This window comes from Falco peregrinus, chromosome 11 (genome assembly GCF_023634155.1).
Source record: "Falco peregrinus isolate bFalPer1 chromosome 11, bFalPer1.pri, whole genome shotgun sequence".
NCBI lineage: Eukaryota > Metazoa > Chordata > Aves > Falconiformes > Falconidae > Falco > Falco peregrinus.
In genome coordinates this window covers 14,152,005-14,175,441 of record NC_073731.1, presented here as the reverse complement: position 1 = coordinate 14,175,441, position 23,437 = coordinate 14,152,005, and the positions used below count along the sequence as shown (strand labels likewise).

At 42.1% G+C, this 23,437-nt stretch overlaps 1 protein-coding gene across 1 annotated transcript in view; it reads right to left on the bottom strand.

Annotated features, from left to right (window-relative positions):
* The window catches only part of GLP1R (glucagon like peptide 1 receptor), an 89,816-nt gene that overhangs the window by 42,074 nt on the left and 24,305 nt on the right, over positions 1-23,437 (bottom strand). The window contains exons 2-3 of the mRNA XM_055816526.1: positions 17,107-17,203; positions 15,702-15,812 (exon numbers count right to left, since the gene is read on the bottom strand). Of these exons, the coding sequence (XP_055672501.1) occupies positions 15,702-15,812; positions 17,107-17,203 (208 nt within the window). The remainder of the gene's footprint in view (positions 1-15,701; positions 15,813-17,106; positions 17,204-23,437) is intronic.

The window sequence follows — 23,437 nt, the reverse complement described above, 5'->3', positions numbered from 1 at the left end:
GAAGCAAAAAAAGTATGCAATAAAAAGTTTTCTTAAAAGGCTGCAGAAGACACCACTGAAGTCTTCCCAGGGCAGAGGAATAGGGGTCTATTTTACTATGCCCATGCTCCAAGGACTTAGAAAAATAAGCAAAACCCACAACCCAAATAAACAAAATATGCAGGCAGTGAAAGAAAAACAAGCTAAAAGTAAAGGAAATAACTAGGAAAATCATTAGCATAACACTTGCTGAGCTAAAGCAAGGAAAAACAATTTTGAGAAAAGCTAACAGATAACAAGCATGTTAAATACACATAGCTAGGAGGGGAAGTACACATGCAAATAGACACCAGTTGTTTGATGCAGCTTCTGAGCAAAACAAGAAGCTCCAGGAGACACAAGCTAAAACCAATGCCAGGTGCTGCAAACGAACTGCCAATCTTTGGCAACAGAGAGATTAGTGATATTTAGTTATCCTCAAAACCAATAGTAAAATGAATCAATGGCTCAATAGTCCTTATTTATCCTTTCTCACAGGACAGTTATAAAGATAAACAAAAAATCCTAAACAACTAGAAGCTTTCAGCACAGGCAACTGCAAAACATACCATAAAAAGGAGCCCAGACCAAACTTCACTTAGAGATGACTGTAATTCGACAGGTATTAACCACTAACTACAGAAGGTCAAGGAAGTGGATACTTCAAAGCTGAACAAATACAATGAAACATCTTCTGTATTTCAGAGAATGAAGACATAGATTTTTATTGAGCAAGCTATGCATTCTGGCATTGGTTAAAGGCTTATTACCTCTGTATGCGTAAGTTAAAGCATCTGAAGCTGTAAAGAAAAATTATACCAACTGATAAAGACTTTCCTACAGACATTGCACTTATACTTCTGCAGGCCTAGTGCTACAGATATAAGCTGCATCTACACGATAAGATAGTACTACGCAATAAAACCCCAAACCCAGCTAGCTCAAGTATAAGAAGAAATACAGCTCTTGATCCTACCACTCAGGACACTGCCCGTTGCCACATCAATATATCCTCCTGCTTTGCCAATGGATTCCTCTGCTGCACAACAAAGGGATACCGATAAAGTTTCAAGCTTTGTAGCAAATATACCCTAACACTAACATTTCTCTGCTTTCCTCTCCCAACCCTTTCCTCTTCTCTCTGCCTCCTTTGCCCCTCTCCCCCTTTTAGCTAGTCACACCATTCCTCTTTCTCACCTGCTTGCATTTCCCTCCTTGGTTCTCCTCTTCATTTTTATTCCTCCAGCCCTCCCTGTTGCTGCAACGCGCACTGCTATGCTGACCTACCTACCCCACTGCTGGCCATTCCCCTTCACCCCGCACTTGCCTATTCCTCTCTCAGCTCCTAATCCAACTTGCCATTCTCCAAAACCACTGTAATTAAACAAAATTGCAACCTGACTCCAGCTTCTCACATCTCCTTTCTCTCTAATGCATCCCCCAGCCCTCCTCCTCGCACCCCAGCAGCTCCCCCTGCTCCTGCCATGCAGTGAGTGGGGTGACATCACTGAAGCACCTCTGCTCTCCCGCCTGGAGCCCACTGTGGCTGGCAAGGGCACAAGAAGTCCCGTGTGCCTAAAGCACATCTGGCCTGACAGTCACATGGAATTTGAGGAGAAAGGACCAGTGCTCCACTGTCGCATGGCCTCTGGAGGCTGTAGGTACAAACTCTAGAAAGTCCAGGGAGCACAGGTAAAGAATGCAGCCCCATGAGCAGCAAGAGGCATATCACCACTACCATAGGAGCAGTATTCCTCATCCACATGCTGAAATGCAGAACAAGGTTTTTGACAAAATGTGCTAGGAAAACGTCAGCCTTAAAACAGACTTCTATAGTGTTGAATCCTAGTCAAGTAAAGTTCTGCAAACCTACAAGCTAGTAAATATATGTTCTTACAAATTCAAAAAGCATCAAGTGCTTTTATTATGGAAACCACCTTCTTTCCTATCAATAATGACTAGAGGCCACTAAAGTTGCAGTTATGTCTGATATTACTTCCCATTACAAAGCCAATCTTTACACCAATCTCCGATTCTTAGTCTCCATCCCAAAGTTGGGACCTACCCCAGATCTAAAAATCAGGAACTCTTAGACCATTATACTGGTAATCTTCCACAGATTTTCCATTCCATTTTTATTTCCACTCAGTTTTCATTGCTTGAAAGTATTTGGATGGACATATAATCTTTTCAATTTAAACTTTTCTTTTCTTGCCAAGGTGCAATCCTTCCCTTGAATATCCATTGCCAATGCTACCTCACATTTTTAAAAACTTAGAAAGACCCACTGTCACTCATCAGCCACACAAACACAGTGTTTTCCACATTTTTACCCATATTTTCATTCTGTTTAAAGGAAATTGCTGACCCCCTGCTTCATTAAGCTCCAAGACAATTATTAGGCAGGTTTTGCTATGGAAACCAGGTTTTTTGCTTTCAGAGGAACTATGCTGATGGGCACTTGATCCTTTTCTTTCCTAATTCATTTCTACTCATTCCAATTGTCAAAAAGTAAATTAGTTCCAGAAAAATCAGATGAGCATGGCTGGGCACCAACCACCTGTATCATTGTTATTGCCACGGAACTAGTCACAGACCCGGGTTCTCTTGTATACATGTTGCCCAGAAAAAAACTTTGTTCTTATTTAAAGAACATTTAAAGTGATGTATGGGAATCCTAATAGTTAACATTTGGAGGATGTCTGACAGGCAAGGATGAGACATACTTTCAAAATTCATAGCAGGGACCTGGGTCTCTCAGGGAAGATCTAGTTTATTACAGAAAACTCTGGAGGGGAAAGTTACCAGCAAAACACACAAGCAGAAAAGGATAATGCTGTAAAGTAAATAAAACCGTGCGCATGATTAACAAGTGTAATCGTTGTATAGCTTAGCACATTTTCAAGTTAAAGCTGCATTTGTGAAATGACATGGAAAGGAAGATGTTCTATAATCAGGCTACATGCAGACATCTTTTAAGTCAGTCCGTACTTTTCACAAGACTTTTCTGTCAAATGAAATTATTAAAAAAAAAGCAAACACAGACCTAATAACTTCAAGAGGCAAAGAGTGTGATTTGCCTTTAGCATTTACTTCTATAAATATATAAGTGGATTGAGTTGTATCTTCACCGAATCCAACTGAGGGTCTTGGGAGACCAAAAATAACCTTTAAGTTCACTATCTCAGCAGAAGCGTATTTGTTATGTGAGAGAACACAAATAGGTTGGATGTGAGAGGACCATTTCCCATCACCTAAAGGTGAAGCACAAGGGATTCCTGAAAAAGGGAGAAAGAAATGGGCTGTAGGTCACAGAGCTCTTCTAGCAAGTTGCTCTCGACCTATGCTGTTTTAAGATCAGGTATTCTTGTTTCATCCCATCTTTGGGACTTGGGGGTGGGTGGTGGTGGTATAGATTTACTAATTAGAAACAGTTAAGTAAGCCAGAAAGATAATGAGCTGTTTTCAGCAAGGCATTTTATTATACAGCACACACAAGCACTATGTTTATTCAGTCCCTTAGTTCAGTTTACCCTTTGTCTACTGTAGTTAAGAGCTGCAAGTTTTTAAGCGCAAGTAACACGAGGAAAGGTTTGAGGTCCCTCCACTTCACAGAGTATACTGGTAATATGAGCAAATAAGAGCGGGTAGATAATATATACTTCAGTTATGCAAGACCTTAAGTCAGAGCACAGATGAAGTTCAAGGCAACTGGTGAGCTCAAGCACATCCAGCTACCTGCTAGACTAGGATGGGCAAGGCGCAGAGGTAGTCCAGTCGCTTCCATGCAGCTGGGTGTACCGGTGTTTACTTCTCACTTAAATATCCTATTCACAGTCAGATCAGCTGGGGGCAAATTCTCAAGCAGTTGCAGGACAAGGCTCAGCTATGTCTCTGCAGAGGTGTGCCTTGATATCCTTGACAGTACATGTCAAGAAATTACTTTAACAAAACAAAACCCTTATACAGTTAGAAGTGAAAAATTGCTGGAAAACACGCAATCCTGCCAACTGCTCTAACTCCCACAGATGCAGTCACAGCAAGTTGATATCCTGCAGGCAAGGCTGTCCAGCATTTGTGCCATGTCTGGCAAAGCAGAAAACTAAATTCTTCCTAGAGGGCCTCAGGCAACCAGATCTGTACCCGATATATAAACGACATGCAGCTGCTCCCATCACCCATATATGCACTTCAATAGCTGGCCACATGCAAAGTCTCCTGTTCCTATTGCACATTTGATGAGGAATGTCCATGTTTTGGTTGCAGCAGAAGGGGAATCACAGCATTTAGCTTTTCACTGCCCTCAAAGGAATTCACATCTCACCCCAGCTGAAAGTTCATAAGCTATGGCCCTGTTGCATGTACATCCATCTAATGATTAACCAATTCATTTAAAAATATTTGTTTAAACAAAACTGATAAAATGTAGAATGGCATTGCCACGTGGCCCACAACAGATAAGCGTTAATATCTATCTGTTCAGGATTTTTTAAAATTATTTCTTGCAACAGTCCCTGTATGTACCCTTGAGATGAGCAGCATATGTTCTGGAGTTCTCTGGTGTACTACCAGATGGAGACAAAGGCAGAGGTGAACTTGAAAGACTAGGATGTTTTTCTGTCAGGGTTGTTGGGTTTGGTTGTTTTTTTTTTTTTTTTCAAACTGAGATTGCCAATTAGCTTGAGACAGCTTTTAGTACAAGGAAGTATAAATTTTGAATTGCTTATAAGTTAGAAAATGCAAAGCAACATCTTTTTCATTGAAAAAAGGTCACATTCCTTTCCAGCATTATGGACCTTTCTGGAAACTTGGTTTAATTAGAGCAAAGAAGGGAAGAAATGCAATAAATGTCTAATCATCTTCACTGTGTCCAGTATTTGAAGTGAAATTTATTTGCTTGCATGCTGAAAGACAAACAGTTTAGCTGTATGTTCACACAGCCATCTGCTAACTATCTTGGTTTTAAGAAGATCAAGCTATGAAACGGAATGATTAAACAAAAAGTGAGAGATTAAACCAGACAAGGTTTAACCTGGTCCCCAGAACCAAATGTTCCAGTCATGCATATACTTCAAAGCTCTCTGAAGAAAGACTCTCACACAAGTGTGCTTCCTCAGCTGCAGGGCTTTCCACAGACCCCTCTAGAAAGGGACATAGATTATTTCCTATGGTCTGTCTCACACAGGTGACAGTAACATTTCACCATCCAAGCACTACCCATAGGAGAGCTCATATCCCATTATCATTACCCATGGGAGGGCTCGCAAACAAAAGCGAGCATCTTCTTTCTGTTTCTGCATTTTGCTTGTGGCACTATAGCACTCTGTCCCCAAACTTCCTTCCCATGAGTCTGAACAGTGCCCAAACTCAGGCAACCCTGGGGAAAGGGAAGAGGACCAGAACAGTGGATTTAATCCTGCAGCACAGCAGATGTCCTAGGGTGCAGCTGCTCGAACACAAGCCCTCCATGATAATGTTTCATTCTGGGGGAGGAAGGCAGCACTACATCACTTTCAAGAAAAAGTTGGCTGCAGCAGCTTTCCCAGTGGCCTGCAGATGGTGGAACCACATTGATCACAGGACAACAGTTAAGCAAGATTATAGATACAGATAGATGAAACTGGTTCTATCACTCCCCTGACACCAAACCAGTGCTTACCACCCGCCTGCTCCTCACCACACTGCCACCTGCCCAGCATGGGAGCACTCTGCTGTGGGGAGGGCATTATGCTACTGGCCACCCCCACCATCGGTCAACAACCCATAACCCCTGCAGAGCCAGAAGTCTGCTAGTAATCCTCTCTCACCTGGGTCACAATAGGGCACGCCATGGACCCATAGCACGTGAGGCAACACCTTGACAAACACAAGGTTCTCTTTCTTTTTTCAGCCCTTCTCCCCAGTGGGCACAACCAACACAGATGAATCTCTTCAATCGTAAACATAATGCATCTCAACACTTATGTTTCTGCTGCTTGTGTCACAGGAAATAGGATCTGCAGCATTGCTCTGCATGATGCTATTGCAATTGTAGGAGTCTACAATCACAGCTTTTGGGAAGGGGAAGATACCACACAGGAGGGAAGTGTGAGGGTTTGCTGAGTTCATGATTTAAACAGTAGACAAGACTAAGCTAGACACTAATGCCGGGTGGCGACTGTGCAGATGATTTCCATCATCTCTGCTGCACCACAAGAAGGTTTGCCTATACCTCATAGCCCTAAGAAAATCACTTTTAAAAAGAGCGTAAAACCCTCATAGTCAGACTGGCAACCTCCGGCACTTGGCAGTTCTGAGGTAATGCCCCATTTCCACCCAAAGCCTCACACAGAGCCCACACCTACCTAAAGACCCATCTGGAAAAGCAGTTTTGTCACCAGAGGGGGAATAGGGAGTGCTGGAAAAAGGGTCTCAAATGTAGGTTACAGCAGGTGGAAATGGAAAAGAGCTGACCTGGACATGTCCTTGCACCTAAAGGTACTTTGGAGCAGCAATCCAGTCTCTGGCCTCTGCATTACTGCATTACCACATTCCCACACAAAGCTCAGTTCAAGCAATCTCTGTGACTGGCCAAAACTACTGTGCGACGTACAGCTGTGGTCCCAGATCTCCATGACTCCCTTCAGCTTATTAATCAGACTCTGCATCTGTAGTAATCAGCAGCAGCCACAAGGTTATTTACTACCAGAGATCATCTGCTAGTACTGCTGGGTTATTCTGCCACCAGAGAGACTCGCAGGTCTTTCACATCACAGGCTGAAAAGCTATGTTGTTCCCAGGGGTCCCCAGGCTGTGCTTTGCCTGCTCTTCTGGGAGAACAAAGGCGCAGGTATCACCATTGCAACACATAACTTAGTAAAGAGAGGATAATACAGAAAATAAAGGGAATTATAGGAGACAAGGGATTCAAGCAAAGGTGAATGGCAACAGAAATCATTAGTTAAAGGAAAGGATTTATAACTAGGAGAAAGGAGGATCTAGAGAGCACTTGGAATTACAAAGCATTGAGGCCTTATGGTCAACAGCAGTTAAAGGCATACAAACTATTTGGCCTCTTACGTGGCATAAGAAACATTCCGGATTTAATAAGAGCTTGGTAGTTCAGGAGTCTTCCAATGGCCTGTGTAAGGTCGTATTGGAAGACTTCACAGCAGTACGGAGCAAGTCTTTAGGTCTTATGTCTTCACCCAGGACTGAAGAGAATCCAACCCAAAACTGTTCTGACTCAGTCACAGCAAGTAGGACAATCACAGGGCTGCTTCAAAATTCACTGCAGTGCCAGAACAAGATACCAATACAGATACAGACCAGCAGTCAAGCTAATTTAGGCATCAGATGCCTCAAAACCAGACAGGTTCTAAGCTAAAACAAAAGCAAAGAGTTCAGAAGATTTTGAGCTGAGATCTGAAAAAACAGCTACATCTGTGTTAACACAAGCTTGCGGCTAGCCTTTGTGCAGCCCAGTGCATATAGGAGCAACTGATGTAGCTACTATTCACGCAACTCTTGTCTGAAGCTAGTACCTCTGGAAGGTTTTTTTTAATTAAAAAGGATTTAGTGCTATTAAACAATAAAATATCAGAACCCCAAAGGAGGCATAATTGCAAGATGAATTGTGCAGCTCCACAGTTTCCAAATCCACATGGTGTTATTGGCAGCTGGCCTTCAATTATAAGAAGGTAACAAAGAAAAGCACGCAGCCAGTGACAGTAAGGTGAGGTACCCGCTGTCCCTTAAAGGAATACTGCTCCCCTTGGAGGTTTCTGCACTGACTGGACTTTGAGACAGCCGCTGCCTTAGCATAGTATATAGTAATCTCACTGGCTACAACACGGATAGCAAGATGTGCAAAGTTTACCTGGTGTAACTTCAACGCTACCAGAAACTGAGTAGCCTTTCTCAGTTTTCACCAAAGGCAAGGTTTGGCCCAAGACACATATGGGAGAGAAAGCTTTGACTCAGGCAGCCAAGAAGTACGTGAAATTTGCCTTCAACAGGCTTTGGCCATGGTCCAAAATCTGTGCTGGCACCTTCACAGAACAAATCCTTTTAGCAAAAATCTCCCTCCTGTGACTTCAGCATCTCCCCATGAAGACCTGCCCAACAGTGGGAGTTGCATAAAAGCAAATAGAAGCAAAGCAGAGCTGGAGTGAAATAGCCCATACGGGCTTGAAATTGTTGTAATTTGCTCTTTCAAACATGTATAAGCAGGCTAAAAAAAATAAAATCAACTTTGGTTTGGTTTTGGGTTTTTTGAGGGTGGAGAAGAAAAATTCATGGCAGAAACTAAGCATCTGTTTGTTTTGATAATCCAGATTTCACTTCATATTTTCAGAGCATTTCAAAAACACCACCTCAAAAAGTCTTTCCAAAGAGCAAATTTATTAATTTCACTACAGAGTCCTGAACAGAATGCTTTGTTTGACCAAAATTAGATTCCACTCCATCTTCTGTTTGCCTCAATGTCACTGCTTCTCATTGTCCCAAAGGGCTTCACTACATGCACAAAACTATATGGCACTAGAAGGACACAGATGACTATGAACTCCTACCATGTACTTACAGCCCAGCAGTGTATGGGTTCCTCACTTGTTATGATACCAAACCCCTGCACTGTGCTGTGAGACACATTAGCCACCTATTTCTCATTCCAGTAATGATGGTTTAACCTGCATTGAAGCAGAGGCTACTCTAAACCGCAGCTCCTTTGGCTTCGGTGTGATACTTATTACCCAGATGCCTATAAAATCCTTATTTCACAATCTCCTGTTAATTAAAACAATACTACAAAGCCCAGTATACTTGAAGCAGATGACTGCTAATACTGTAATGCTGTATTAGCATTCAGCTGCAATCACACCAGTGAGGAAACTGATCTGCATGAGGCAGGTGGGGGGGAGACTCAAAGGAATGAGGACAAAACCCCACATTTCAGCCGGATGAAATTCCCAGTGTAGTTTGCTGCACAACTACAGAAGGCAAACAGGCAGTAGTGAAGTGCCATGGAAGAAACATGTAATAAACCAACCTTTGGGCCCCATCCCAAAAGTATACTGGCAACCCAGTGCCCAGCATGAGCTATGAAACAAAAAAATCCCTAAAAATTCAGGTTTAATTCACTTGCCTGTCACAAAGCAAGTCTGTAGCAGTACAGGGTTACGTGGTTTCAGACGTAAAATCTTGGTCTAATGTCACTGTCTTTCTTCTATTCAAGTATCAGTGGCACATTCACAGCCCTCAGTCCCATCCTTGCAGACAGCACACCAATGCAGAGTTTGGCAGGAATGCTGACACGCAGTAGGTGACAAAAAACCCCAAAATGTCTCAGACTTAGCATTTCTCAAGAGATCTGACACACAAGTAGGACAGTATTGATTGTCCCTGCTGTACTTTATAGGCTGCCTTAGCAAGCAGCACTTTGAAAAAGGCCAGAAGAATAATGTGATCATATGGCAAGTGATGCTGCAAGATAAAACCTTGCAACTGCATGAATTGCTTAGCACCAAAGACCTGCAGGCCCATCCTCCATGGATTTGTTTGTGAAAGACAAGTCTTGAGTCTCTGTACACAAAGTCTGAATAGATGTACAGCACTGAGAACACCAGTTTTATTCTCGAGTTTCTCAATTAACAGATTCCCATATCCCTGCAATTGCTCTTGTACCTTGAGATGAGCAATCCAAAGACCTGGAGAAATCTTTACTGCTGAACCCATGCCCAACAACGTAAGCAGTAATTCAGAAGCTGATACATTAAGGAAGAAAATTACACGTTAGTGAGCATCTCTGTGGAAACAAGTAGAGACAAGAACCTACTAACATCACGGGGGATCAGACCAGTGACACAGCACATACCTGCTGAGCAAGTAAAAAGTTCTCCGTATCATTTTCGGCTTACCACTCTGCTAGGCAACCTGCTGAGCTACATCTGCTGCTGAGATCTGCAGAAGGGCAAGCTCACAACTGACAGCTACTAGGGACAAGAAGAGTGGAACACAAACAAAAATAAAAGCTGTTAAAGTATAAGGTTTGAAAAGCCTGTAATTGATCAAGGAATTCTCCAGCATTACAACCCCTTCCAGGCAAATTTGTTTCCTATCTCCTACTCTGGCCAACACCAATGGAAATTAGTAACACCTGACTGACAGTATCTACTTATCAAGAATTTTCATCTTAGAAAAAAATTAACAGGAGCAGAGAATCACAAACCAGCCATGATTGGAAGAGGACTCTGGAGATTCCCTAGGACAACACCCCACTCAGAGCAGGGTGAACTAGGGCAAGTTGCTCAGGCCCATGTCCAGTCAGGCTTGACCACCTTCAAGGACAGAGACTCCAAAACCTCTCTGGGTCACCTGGTTCCAGGTGTTTGACCAACCTCCCAGTAAAGTAATTATGTTTAAAGGAAATTTCCTGTATTTCAACTTGTGACCGTTGATAAGATCCCCTCTGAGCCTTCTCTTCTCCAGGCTGAAGAATATCAGCTCTCTCAGCCTTGCCTTGTGAGACACTCCCATCCATTAATAACCTTCATGGTCATTTGCTGGACTTGCTGCAGCGTGTCCGTGTCTGTCTCATACTGGGGAACCCAGAACTGGACAAAGGACTCCAAGATGTGTCTCACCCCCCAGAGTAGAGGGGAAGGATCATCCTGTTGGGCTGCCAGTGATGCTCTTCCTAATACAGCCCAGGAAGCTGTTGTGGTTTTTGCCTCAAGGGCACATTGCTGCTCATGCCAAGTTTGGTGTCCACCAGGACCTCCAGGGCCTTTTCTTCAAAGCTGCTTTCCAGCTAGTCAGTACCGGTGCATGCTGCTATTCCTCCCCAGGGGCAGGTCTTTGCATTTCATTTTGCAGAACTTTGGTGGATTCCTGTCAGCCCATTTCTTCAGCCTCTCAAGGTCTTTCTGAATGGCAGCACAATCATGTGGTGTATCAGTCACTCCTCCCACGTTTTTATGGTCTGCAATCTTGCTGAAGGTACATTCAGTCTCGTTATCCAGATCATTAATAAAGATGTCCCTTGGTGGTGGGTACAGCACTAGGGATCAACTTCCAACTGGACTTTGTGTTTCTGACCACAACCCTATGTGCCCCGCAGGCTGAGCCAGTTTTCAGTTAATTTCATTGTCCGCTTGTCTAGTCCACGCTTCACTGGTTGGTCAATAAGGATGTTATAAGAGACAGTGTCAAAGGCCTTACTAAAGTGAAGATAAAGACATCCACTGCTCTCCCCTTACCTACTGAGCTAGTCATCTCATCAGGTTCGCCAAGCATGATTTCACCTTCATAAATCCATGCTGACTACCCCCAATCACCTTCTTGTCCTTTATGTGTTTGGAAACAGTTTCCAGGATTATTTGCTCTATAACTTTCCCTGAGGACTGATGCAAGACCGATCACCTATAGCTCCCAAATTCTCTTTCTTGTGCTGCTTGAAGATAGTGGTGACAATTGCTTTCTTCCAGTTCTCAGGAATCTCCCTCAGTTGCCATGACCTTTCAAAGATAATCAAAAGCAGCCTCACACCAGCATCAACCAGGTCACTCTGCACTTGTTAGCGCATCCCACAAAGTCCCATGGGCTTGTGTATATCCTGTTCAAGTGATCCATAATCTGATCTTCCTCCACTGTGGGGTAAGTCTTCCTTCCTCCAGACTTTACCACTGATTTCAGTGGCCTGGGATCACTGAAGGCAAGTTTTACCAGTAGCAGCCATGATGAAGGCAGCATCCTTTGTCACAAAATCCTCCTGCCCCATTCAGCAGTGGATCCAGATTTTCTCTCGTATCTCTTTAGAAGCCCTGTTTGTTGTCCTTCACATCACTTGTCAGATTCTGGGTGGGCTTTGGCTTTCCGAATCCTGTCCTTGAACAATCGGTGTCTCTATATGCCTCCTGGGTCACCTGTCCCTGCCTCCAACTCCTACACTTTTTATGGAAATGTCCAGGTCATAAAAAGACTTGCACTCAATGCTTGCTGCATTTCAGTACCCTATCATAAGCAGTATTCAGTTTCAAGTATTTATTTCCCAGGGGACTTCTGGAGGTATAGTTTGAAGTCCCCCAGTAAACTTTTTACCCACTTGAAAACCTGACTCCTAATCAAAGGAGCAGCAGCCTTAAACGAGCAAGCTTGGCTGAAGCACTTCATACTTCACTGAACATGTTTTGAAGGTACTTCCCAAACAAGTTTTTATCTTTTCATTTTCTCCATTTTCATCAGGTGAAGAGATAGAAGCTCTGTAGTGCTAGAATCTATTTCAAGTTCCAAGTAGGGGGCTAAGCAAGAACAAGTAATAAGCACGTTTTAGTGATTACTGTAAATCACAGGGTGTCCAATTTCCTATTGCTCTAGATCTTCCATTATAAAGATGTTACCTTTTCATCATGGCAGCACATTAGCATTCACTTTGAACATGACTCCACAGGATGTCATGAAATAGTATCAGGTCATGGTAATTCAGGCTCCTAAACTGTGTACCTGGCAGCAATACAAACTTCTTGGTTTTTATTAGGTAAAGGGCTGCCTCCTTGTTCCATTCTTATTCCTCACTGATAAAAGGGAGATTGAGGTATACACGCAGTACGTACAACAAGTAACATGTCCAGTGGTTTAATGACTTTAAGTACTTCTGCAGTCCTCCCTAGCAAGGTGTTATACAAAATGCTGCTATTCTTTTCACCGAAAACAAACACTGTTTTTAGGATAATTCATTTTTTAAGACTTATTTTCAAAAGTACGAAAGATATTGCACCTTCCAATAATTTATTAATCTGCAGTACTGTGTTAAACCTTGACTTTCTTCAGCAGTGATGTTTCAAGTGCAGTTGGAAGGCAAATAACTGTATCCAGGGTCTTACAGATTGCAAGTAAACAGGTTTAGAGGAAAGAAGTTTAATCCTGTGAAGCATTTTAGATATCCAGAAAGATTAGCATTATTGGAAAAAATTCTGCAGCATCCAATAGTTTTATGCCAGTTAATTATGAAGTAAATATTAATTTAATATAGTTCTAAAAGCTTTTTTACCCATTCTAAAAACGTAACATCTTTGTTAACAATCTGAAAAGGTTTAGCAAGCATTTAAACTTCCAATGTTGTCAAATTGGCAGTTACTACCAAGACAGTTGAGATAATACTAAAGATGTGCAGAAGTTAGAAGTATGGACACAGTAGCGTAATATACACCGAGTAGAATACAAAGCAAGACATCTGAAAGGGGGGCAGGGAGAAGTCACTCCAACATAGATGTTCAGCACAAACAAGACAGGAATAAAGCTGCCAAAGCATGCAGGTCACTTAGGAAAGCAGTCAAGGCTGAAGAGGTAACCAAGAGGCAGCAGGACCCTAGAGCACGGTGACAGAAAGAGCGGAGCAGATCATCTCTCCCACACACCACAGATATCCCTAAACACTAAGTACACTATTGAAACCTTAATGTAAAAGATGCACCAAGTTAGAGTAAAACAGCAATCCAGACTCCATAATTTTGTTCTAGGGACTTACCTCTGAGACAAGCTCAAAGGTAGCCAGACAGTTAAAGGGTTGCAAGAGTTGACCTGATATTTCCCCACACACACCATCACATTTGTACGTTTCCAAGCAGGAGCTGTTAAGTGCTACAGCAGGTTACCAAGTATACTGGGCATCTGTCCAGATGTTGGCAGCAGGGGACTGCAGGGTGGCCTCTGAGGAGAGCTGCCCCATCCTGGACGGAGCCGGTTCCAATGGACCCACTGCAGGGCAGAGCTGAGCCCCTCCGCCAAGATGGTGCTGCCTCAGGGGAAATGTATGTAAGAAAGGGCCAAACACTGCCTGTCAGTGAAGAGTCAGAACAACAAAAAAATAAAAAAAGTGCGAGAAACAGCCCTGCAAGCACTGAGGTCAGACAAGATGGAGGTGAGGAGGCACTGCAGGCACCAGAGCCGAGACTTCCTTGCAGCCCCTAGATGTACCGGGTGGATGCAATGAGTTGACCTTGGCCAGCTGGAAACGGCCACCCAGCATCTTTCCCTCCTCAACAGGATGGGGGAGAAAATAAGATGGGAAAGCTCAGTGGTCAAGATAAGACAGCAGCTGGGAGAGGTAGTGGGCAAAACTGGTACTGGATGTTGCCAGAGGCACGAATAACTTTAGGGAGTATTGTAAAGCGGTAAGGGGACGAGGGGTCAAGTTTTATTGTGTGTGTAGTTTGTCCAGCTTTGTTAGTGTTCTGACAACATTTTGATTTTGATGGGAGGATTTACGCGCACACACACCCCACCACCCATTCAAGATAATGACAGTTTAATGAAGGAAAGCAAAAGCTGCATGTGCAAGCAAAGCAAATTAAGGAATTTAATCACTGCTTCCCATCTGCAGGCAGATGTCCAGCCACTTCTTGGAAAGCAGAGCCTCAGCACACATAACCAGTACTTGGGAAGACAAACACCATATCCATGAGTGCCTTCACCCCCTTCTTCCCCCTTTTCCCTGAGCTTTTATTGCTGACCACAGCATCCTATGGTAGGTAATATATCCCTTTGGTCAGACCAGGTCAGCTATCCCAGTTGCATCACCTCCCAAGCTCCTGCAGACCCCCAGCCTACTGGTCTTGGGCAGGGCACGGGTTGAAAAGAAAGCTTTGATGCTGTGCCAGCACTGTTCAGCAACAGTCAAACCACTGGTACATTATCAGCATTTCCAGCCATAAATACAAAGAACAGCACCATACAGGATGCTGCAAAGAACATTACCTCCATCCCAGCCAGACCCAGTACAATGTCCACCCCTTATCCCATATCATTTGCATCATGCCTATGCCCCACACTATCCAATACATCTAAGTACCCTCTGACCATCCCATTCCTTTTCTTTCTTATTCCTGAAATTCCTCCATACCAACACTTACAACATGTAGTGCACACTTAAACCATCTTTATGTCTAGCAGTCAGATTTATACATCCTCAATGAACCGTATCCTCTGACCCTCGACAGGGGCAAAAGCCAATTCACCACACCAAGTTAGCTAGCTAATAAACTGTTTCATTTAGGCTTCAAAACACAGTAAAGTCTTCACAAAGAAGAAGCTATACAAGTCATTGTTTTCAAACACAGAATACTAAATGAAGTGATCTAATATACATTGCCTTCAAGTGGCATCAAATGTGCATGTACATAAGAGTGTAAAATCTAAAGGCAACATTCAGTCCTTCAGAGGCAAAAAGTGTCTTTGCAAACACTGACAATGCCGTCATCTTGCAGCATTTTGAGAAATACGTTTATGTCAGGAAGCAGCACAAAACACTTGCACTTTAGATTTTCTTGTCTTTATTTACCACAGGACAACCTACTGTCTAGCTTTACTACTTCTATCTCAGTTTTCAAACTACACCGTTATTATCGTTAGATAATCTTCAACAACCACCAAAGTTCTATTTTAATAGTCACCACTATTCAAGCAACAAAAACAGGTGAAAGCAAAAAATTCCAAACTAAATGCAACCCTTCAGAACAGTTTATTCTCTCATTTTAATTTTCTCCTGCTAAATGGAGATAGAGTGTATCATACTAAGCCTCAGTCCTATTTATACGTTGCAGCAAACTGACTGCACTCATAGCCATTTAAACCAATTTCATCATTGCTAAGACTGCGCAAGAAAACAGCGTTGGTTTGAGGCTGTGCTTGTAAGGAAAGGCTCTTACCTGTGTCAGCCCAGGGGAGATACCAGGGGCAGCTGACATTCACATAGGTACCAGGCAGCCCGTCTGGCCAGCAGGCGTAATCGTCAAATGTTCTGTTGCAGAACTTGCCTTCTGCAGAGAGATGGAAGAGGGGGTCATGCCACTGCCTTGTATTAATAGTGCAAGGAGGAAAAGACTGAAGAACAGAAGATAAGAGGAAACATGGACGCATGCACTTAAGCCGTAACAGCATTATGCAATTAAGCTCTGATGGGGAGTTAGACAAGATTTATTTGTCCAAAAGAGTTTATCCCCACACAACAGGAAACTGTCTTTTCAGGGGGAACTGAAGAACATATTAGGGCCCTTGACTAAATCAAGGGAGAAGAAAGGTAAATCAATACTGATCCATCCTCACCTTTTCTCTTTTACCCCCTTATGTGTCTCAGTTTAAAATCATTTTTGCCATGAATACTGTAGATAATCATTCATGAGAATGGTTCATAGTCATGCAGTTGGAAAGTCTAGCCTAATATATAGATTGTTCAACAACATACCCACACACAACCATAACTCTGCGTTACAGCTTAATCACCACGAGAATACTTCCAACTTCAGATTTATTAAACTGTCGTTCTCAGAAGGCAGCACTCAACTGCTCAACATGATAACAGAGTAGAGGGAGATTAACGTTTCCCTGCCATTGTTGTCATCAGCTACTGCTCTTACTCTGCTATAATAATGTAGTTAAGAGAAGGAAAATTAACGGTTTTGAAATAATTCTTCACAGACTCAACTTTAGACCCATCTTATCTTTCTCAGTGTGTCGCAAAAGCAGAAGAGGCTGCACCACATCCATTTGTGAGCACCACTGACAAGTCATCAGTGTCCTCTAAATACCACGATGCTGGCACATCACAGCTGCTCTCAGCACACTACAGCAGCTCAACTGCTATAGAAGCAGCTCAACTGCTATAGACAAGCTGCATTCTCATATTTATTAAGATATATATATATTTTTAAAGCCTTTTCAGCACTTTACGATGCTCAAAATAATTCATGGCAACTTGAAGGCCCACAGACTGCTAGGTCAATGTGAACAGCATGGTCCCAGATTTCCCAGCACCTGTGTGGCTCTCTCAACCCTGACCCCTATAAAGTTTCAGGGTACGCTGGTTTGATGTGCTACAGCCACCACTTTCCACTGAAAAATACTCTGGACCTAAAGACTAACATCTTTACAATTAAATTGTTCTATAAAATGCTTCCTCAGCAGAGGAAAGAGACCCACAGAGAACAGGCGGAAGCAAATGGGATAAAAAAGAAATGGACTGGAAAGCAAGCTGGAGAAGAATTTTAAATTTCATAATCACTCCCTTGATGCTGTTACGATGCATTTTAAAAATTAATACAACCTATCTCTTACCTGTCACAATGGGGGGTGCCTCATACAAGTATTGCAGGCATTGGAGCTGATACTCCTTCCACTTCTGCATAACCCCAGAGAGGGAACCATCTGAACTCTGAAAGAGAAATCATGAGCCTCAGACATTGCAGGGATTTAAATGCTGTTTTTCATGCAGCCTGAGTAGGCGGGCGTGAAAATGACGACCATAAGCCAAAACAACACTGCTTATCATATAGGGAACAAGATGCTGCTATGCATTTGCCTGATTGCAACTGAAGAAATTTCTTTCTATTTGTACCACAAAGAACTGAAAACCCCCTCAACTACACCATGTCCTCACTGAAACTCAAACTGAGCTAAGCCTTACTCTCTTGAACATGCCCCAGTTGCGTGATTTATCTCATTAAAAGACAGGGACAGCAGCAAGTCCTTTCAGGAGCGGTTTTCTTTCCCACAGCAGTATTTCTGCTCTCCCATAAATGAGACCAAGTTAATTCATTGTATTCAGTGCATACTCCCCAAGCACTTCCAGAACACGGATGAAACCTTTTCCAAGTCAGCTTTCCTTCCATGAGCAACAGCTTTTCCCTGCATCCAGCGTATTTCTCCTGAAACCACAGAAAGGGCAAGGACCTCCTTTTTGTGTGGTTTCACAGGCTGCAGGTTCCACCACCAGCTACCCCAAGTACTAAGGAGATGGGGGAAACGTATGTATAAACTCTGGCTGAGCACAAAGGAAATCAGCTGTTCTTAAATTGCCAAATTTAGCAGTGGCTGCTCACTCAGCCCTAGGGGATGCCCGCCTGGCTCACAGGGACCCAGTTTACTCACTGCAGTTAAGTAAAGAGACATCAGTCCTTCTCTCCCCTCTCCGCAATTGTATAAACTGAACTACAAGTGTCAGGATTAACAGGTTGTAACTGATCAATAACGCAGATAATTCAGCATTTTTTCCAGAGAAAGGCCCAGCATGGATGCCCCAGATACACAATTAACAGCATGAACCTAATGGTACAATACATTGAGTGGTGGAGGAAAATTCATTTAATCCCAGCTGTTGATCAGTTTATTAAGTGAAGCATGAGAGTAAATAACCCTTGTAGAACCCTCACAGTTTCAACTGCTAATTTTTATTTTCCATTTGTGCTTCTAAACCTTTTTACAGATGGTTAGAAGGAAGCCAGGGCATGTGAAGGATTGTTTTAAAATGAAGAAGTAGTTTTAAACCTATACTGCATTTCAGGAAAGCCAAATTGAATGCTGTCCACTACAACCAACGTGACTAAAATTTAGACACCAGTGCAATCACCCTGGTGTAAAACAGAAGCAGAAATGGCATTTTTTGACTACAGACCTCTCAAGTCCTCTTCTCTCGTATCCTTCCAAATAAGAGGGGGGAAAAAAAAAAAAAAAAAAGTGTTTGAAAAAAACACCACACCACATGCATCACATTTCTGCCTGGATTAAGCCACCACTTAATTACAAAGATGCTCTTGTACACATGATAAGTACAGCATTTAGTAGATATCCATGTTGCATTTCAAGAATAACTGCCTATATTTACATGCAACTTAACTGTAGCTAAGACCCTCATAGCCATAATAATAGAAGAATTTAGCCAGCTCACCCTGAAGTCCAAACAAGCACAAGTCTGTGGATCTTTGAAACTCTGACCCTTGTGAGCCCGATTTAAATCACCTTATCTATGCCAATAAATGCTGTCAAAGTCTGTCTGTGCTGAAGTCCCTAATGTAAAATGAATGTGTCCTACTGAAAGTTAACCCCATGTGCCTATGGAAACACTCAAACCTATAGCGTAGCGATCTATGCTCAACATACCTGAAGGAGAAAGAAAACATCATCAGTTAAATTAGGCCTACAGGTGTGTCTAGAGAAACACATAACCAGTAACTCAAACTAAAATGCCATCTACAGATCCATGTAGGCTGAATAAGGATGGATGACTTGAGTTCAGGGAAAGGGGGGAAAAAAAACCAACTTTCAAACCTAAGCTTCTCTCAAGCAGTCTTTAAAAAGTAACTTCCAGGTTATGCATTGTTTAAAAAGTCTTAATTTTACAAGGATGGTTATGGAAGTTATACAGGACTGTTTCACCACCCTCTCACCACCAGGTTAACACTTTAATAAATTAATTAGAAAGAATATATTCAGGATGAACTCTTAAATTATTATTCAGAATAATTTCAGAAGCTGTCATACATCTTCCCAAAAAAGTAACTATTGAACATGCATGCAGATGACCACATCAAGTTAATCCAAATTCAGCTTTTAAAAACATTACAAGATAAAGATGCATACAGAGTTTCATTTAGAAACAAGACTCTACCTTTTAAAATATCCTGAAAATATCCTAAAACTGCTTGCATTAAGAAAATTAGCTCTTTTGGAGTCAGTAAGCCTTAAAGTATTTTCTTCTAAATTAAGTTTTCATCTATTGCCTTCATGAATGCAGGAATAACCAGCCTTAATTACAACTTCGGAAAAAGCAAGCCTCTATCCCTCCATTTAATGAAAAAGTAGAAACATTCTACTTATATTAGTTTCTCATAATGTGAAAAGACAACCAACAAGGAGATTAGCAAACTATAACAGTAAAATAATTAGACATGCCTTTTTGTGAAGTGACTGATTTGGTAGACAGGTTTTTATTATCTATAGTCTGTGGCAATAAGACAATCAAATATAAATTCCAAGGCTACATAATTTGTTCTCTCTACACAACAGTTTACTCTGGTTCAGCTAAACAGCACATCAACTTAAATTTGATTTTAATATATGCTAATCCCCATTTCCCAGAGATTTTGGCCCATGTGAGCAAGAATCACAAGCTATACAGTGCCACAGATTTACAATCTGAGTAGTTATTAAAATAAGAGAGACTATATTTTCTTGAAAAGTGATTTAATTTCTTCTGCAACATCAAAACACTAAACACATATATATGATGACTAGGTTCCTGGGTCAGTACCCAAAACTTGCAGCAAACTGCAAAAGTTCAAATAGCTTTATTAAACTCAGGACTGCATGTTTGTTGCTAAAAGCACTGGGTGTTGCATTTTAGTTGCAGGTTTGGTTGCTTATTTTTCCCCAGTTATACTCAATGATTGGAGGAAAAATAGCAGTAGTTTTTCTGTGGTGAAAATATTTCACAGAAGGATAGTGGAGAAGATGGAAACATGTCTGACTGGTTATGGGGAGGAGTCAGAAGGCAAGAATGGATGAATGACATTAAGGAGAGAAGTAATGGTGCAGCCTAAGCAGCATAAAACAGATCCAGAAAAATTAAGACAGACAAGAGCACAGAGACTGGGAGCCTTTCAATGTATGTATACAATTAGGTATAATTAATCCAGTGATAAATTAGCTCACTCAACAGGCAGAATTCCTTACAAATCCTTAACACCTTTTAGAAAGCTCCTTTCTGTAGCTGTCATTTATTTGTCTTCATAGACTCTACTCTAAAAAGGAACCATTTAAATCACTTCCCAACATCTTTTAAACTATCCCTGCTATGACAAAAACCACATCGACACAGATCCATGGTGATCAATGGCTACAAAAGCACTATTCTAACGCGATGAAACCTGAGCACGTGGAGTATAAACCTGCAGGCGATTTGGAGCCAGACAAAACACGCCATTGAACTGCATCATCCAGAGTGGAAGGGAGGATTCTCAGGGCTTCAGAAGCAGCTGGCAGCTCCTGGGGTTACCTTCTTCTCTTCTCCATCACCATATAAAAGGTCTCACATGCAAGACAGTGAGAATTTCCTCCTTACATTTGTATTTCTTATGTCTTTGGTTGTCTGTTTTCAAACGCAAGCACTTACCTCACAGCTTTTTCAGACTTTTAACATTTCAGGATAATAAGCAAGACTTCAAATGCTGCTAAAGGCTCACATACAGCGTTACAACCACTGGGACCTCCAAAATGCTAATCTTAGTCTTCAAATGAAAAACCTAGGCAACCTGGCATTGAAGCACAATTTGGTATGGCCTTGGTATTCTTCCCTTGGACAGTAACGATGACATACCTGCCTCCTGAGAGAGGGGTTCAAATCACATTTACTGCCTTTTATCTCAGAAGTACAGTGAGTTACTTTTAAATTATACTGCCCTTTTTCAACAGTCCAACGTGACACATTATTTCAAGGCTATTCAGCTCAGGATCAGCACAGCAACCAAGTCCAAAATTGGTGAAGACTGCACCAATTACAAGAATTACTAGCTTTATGCTCATTCTGACTTGACATTCTCTTCTGTGTAATACGGATTTTCTTAAATCACCTGTTACATCAGAATAAGCTATAGGTCTGCATCAATAAAGGCAAACAGAGTGGAAGCTAAGCTGGCCACTTAACTGGTTTATTCAATTGATAGCGTGGACATAAACTTGAACTTAGGAGAGAGTTCTGTCTTCAGTTCAGAGCCCGAATGGGGAAGAGCACAACACTGCTAGCCCAGAATGCTTTGCTGTGGCCCAATATCACCTTGCATTTACTGGGATAAGATTCCAAGAAATTTGCCTTTATTAGGATGTAACCCAAGTCCAAGAAAGAATGATTTCCAGGCTTCAAACCTGAATGAATGAATTCATGTGGGGCTTAAATACAGTCACCTTCCTGAAAGAACTTTCCCACCTTGCAAAATGCTTTGACTTGCCACAATAGAACCTCTGGGAACAGAAGTTTAAAAACAGAGGCTGTAGCACAGCACAGTGCTGCAACAGGTCTAGCCATTCACAGAACACTCTTATCTCCCCCTGCAATGCCATCACTTCACTTCTAATTTGAAGTAAATCTGAAAGCATATGAATGGCAGCATGCTATCACTGCCTTGCCCTAAGCCAACCAGTGAAGATCCCATTTCTCAACAGTTACCACAAATTTATCAAAAAAGTCCTGCAAGTGATGCTCCAACCACCAGCTCATAAGAACAGTTACGTTTCTTTAACTGATGCAGGAAAAAACTCACCCCAGCACTAAACTAAAACACCCAACACTGAACTTCATATGAATAGAGCCCTTTGACACACCCACTGTTCACCCCATGGCAAAGCAATCTTGTTGAGGATAAGCCTTTCAAGTACAATGCTTTTTGAATCCCAAAAGAGATTCTAGAAAGGTGTTAGTATGGCAGCAGGCTTTGTTGTTCAAGAACCAGCTTCCCCCCCCCCCGAGATGAGATTTAACCTGATTTTATTAACTACTTAGTTCAACATCTGTGTAATGAACTATTCGGAATCCATTACAAGCAACATCTCCAACAGTCCAGTTACTCTCCTTTAAGCACTGAAGCTATGTCAAAGAAGAAAGTACATAAAAAATTACAGTGCTGTCTCTACTATAGATAACACAAAAGTAGTATCATTAAAGATACCTGAGCTATACCTTTCCCAGAGAATCATAAAATGAGATCATACTTTAGGACATCTGACACCCTCCAAATTTCCATATTTATCACATTCTTCCCATATTACAATGCCCAGTATTGAGTTCAATGTAGTCATTTGACATTAGGCAAGACTAAGCAACCCTCTGAGGTAAAGTCATTATCTTCGGTCCCTTCCGTAGGGCTACTTGACTTATCAGCTGCTGTAACATTAATTATGCTTCCCAAGTCATATTTTAAAAGATATTTTGTCAGCAGTTGGATCATTCTGGAAAAATCCCTCACCCTTCAGAAAAAACAAATGGGATCAAAACAACTTTTCTTTCAGAGAAAAGTATATTGCCAGCTTTGAGGGGTTTTTCCTGTAAATGCTTCTGTTCCCTAGTAACTAACGAACCAACGACTTCAGTAGCTGAAGAGGGCCAGAAAAAGAAACCTTTCAGCATCCTTCCTGCTAGTGAAAAACAGCAAACGAGCTCCCACAAAATGAGCTACCAGATTCAGCGAGAAACTCCCGGGTGACATCTGCCAGCTGAGTTTTCTCTTCGGCTGCAGCAGCTTAGCACTTACGAGACCTTCAATAAAACCAAAAACTCCCAGGATTTTGATAAAGGCAAAACTTGAAAACTGTGTTTCACCAGCTGTCTAACCATGGAGACCCCTCTATTCTGTCACTGTTTTAAGACTTCAAGTTTCATGAGATCAAGCTTTTGAACTCAAAGCTACAAGAGCAAGCTCTCATCAGGCACTTACATCTGATCAATGCCCAGAAGAGACACTCCTCCTCTGCCTGCCTCTTCAGAGCTGCTCAGCCCAGACCACCAGCACACCTCCAGTCCTGAACAGTCACACTGGGCTTCCACCAGCTTCCCAAAACACACAAGATCCCGCACCCCCCCCCCCCATTCCATTTCATCCTTTGCCTGAGCAGCTTTCAA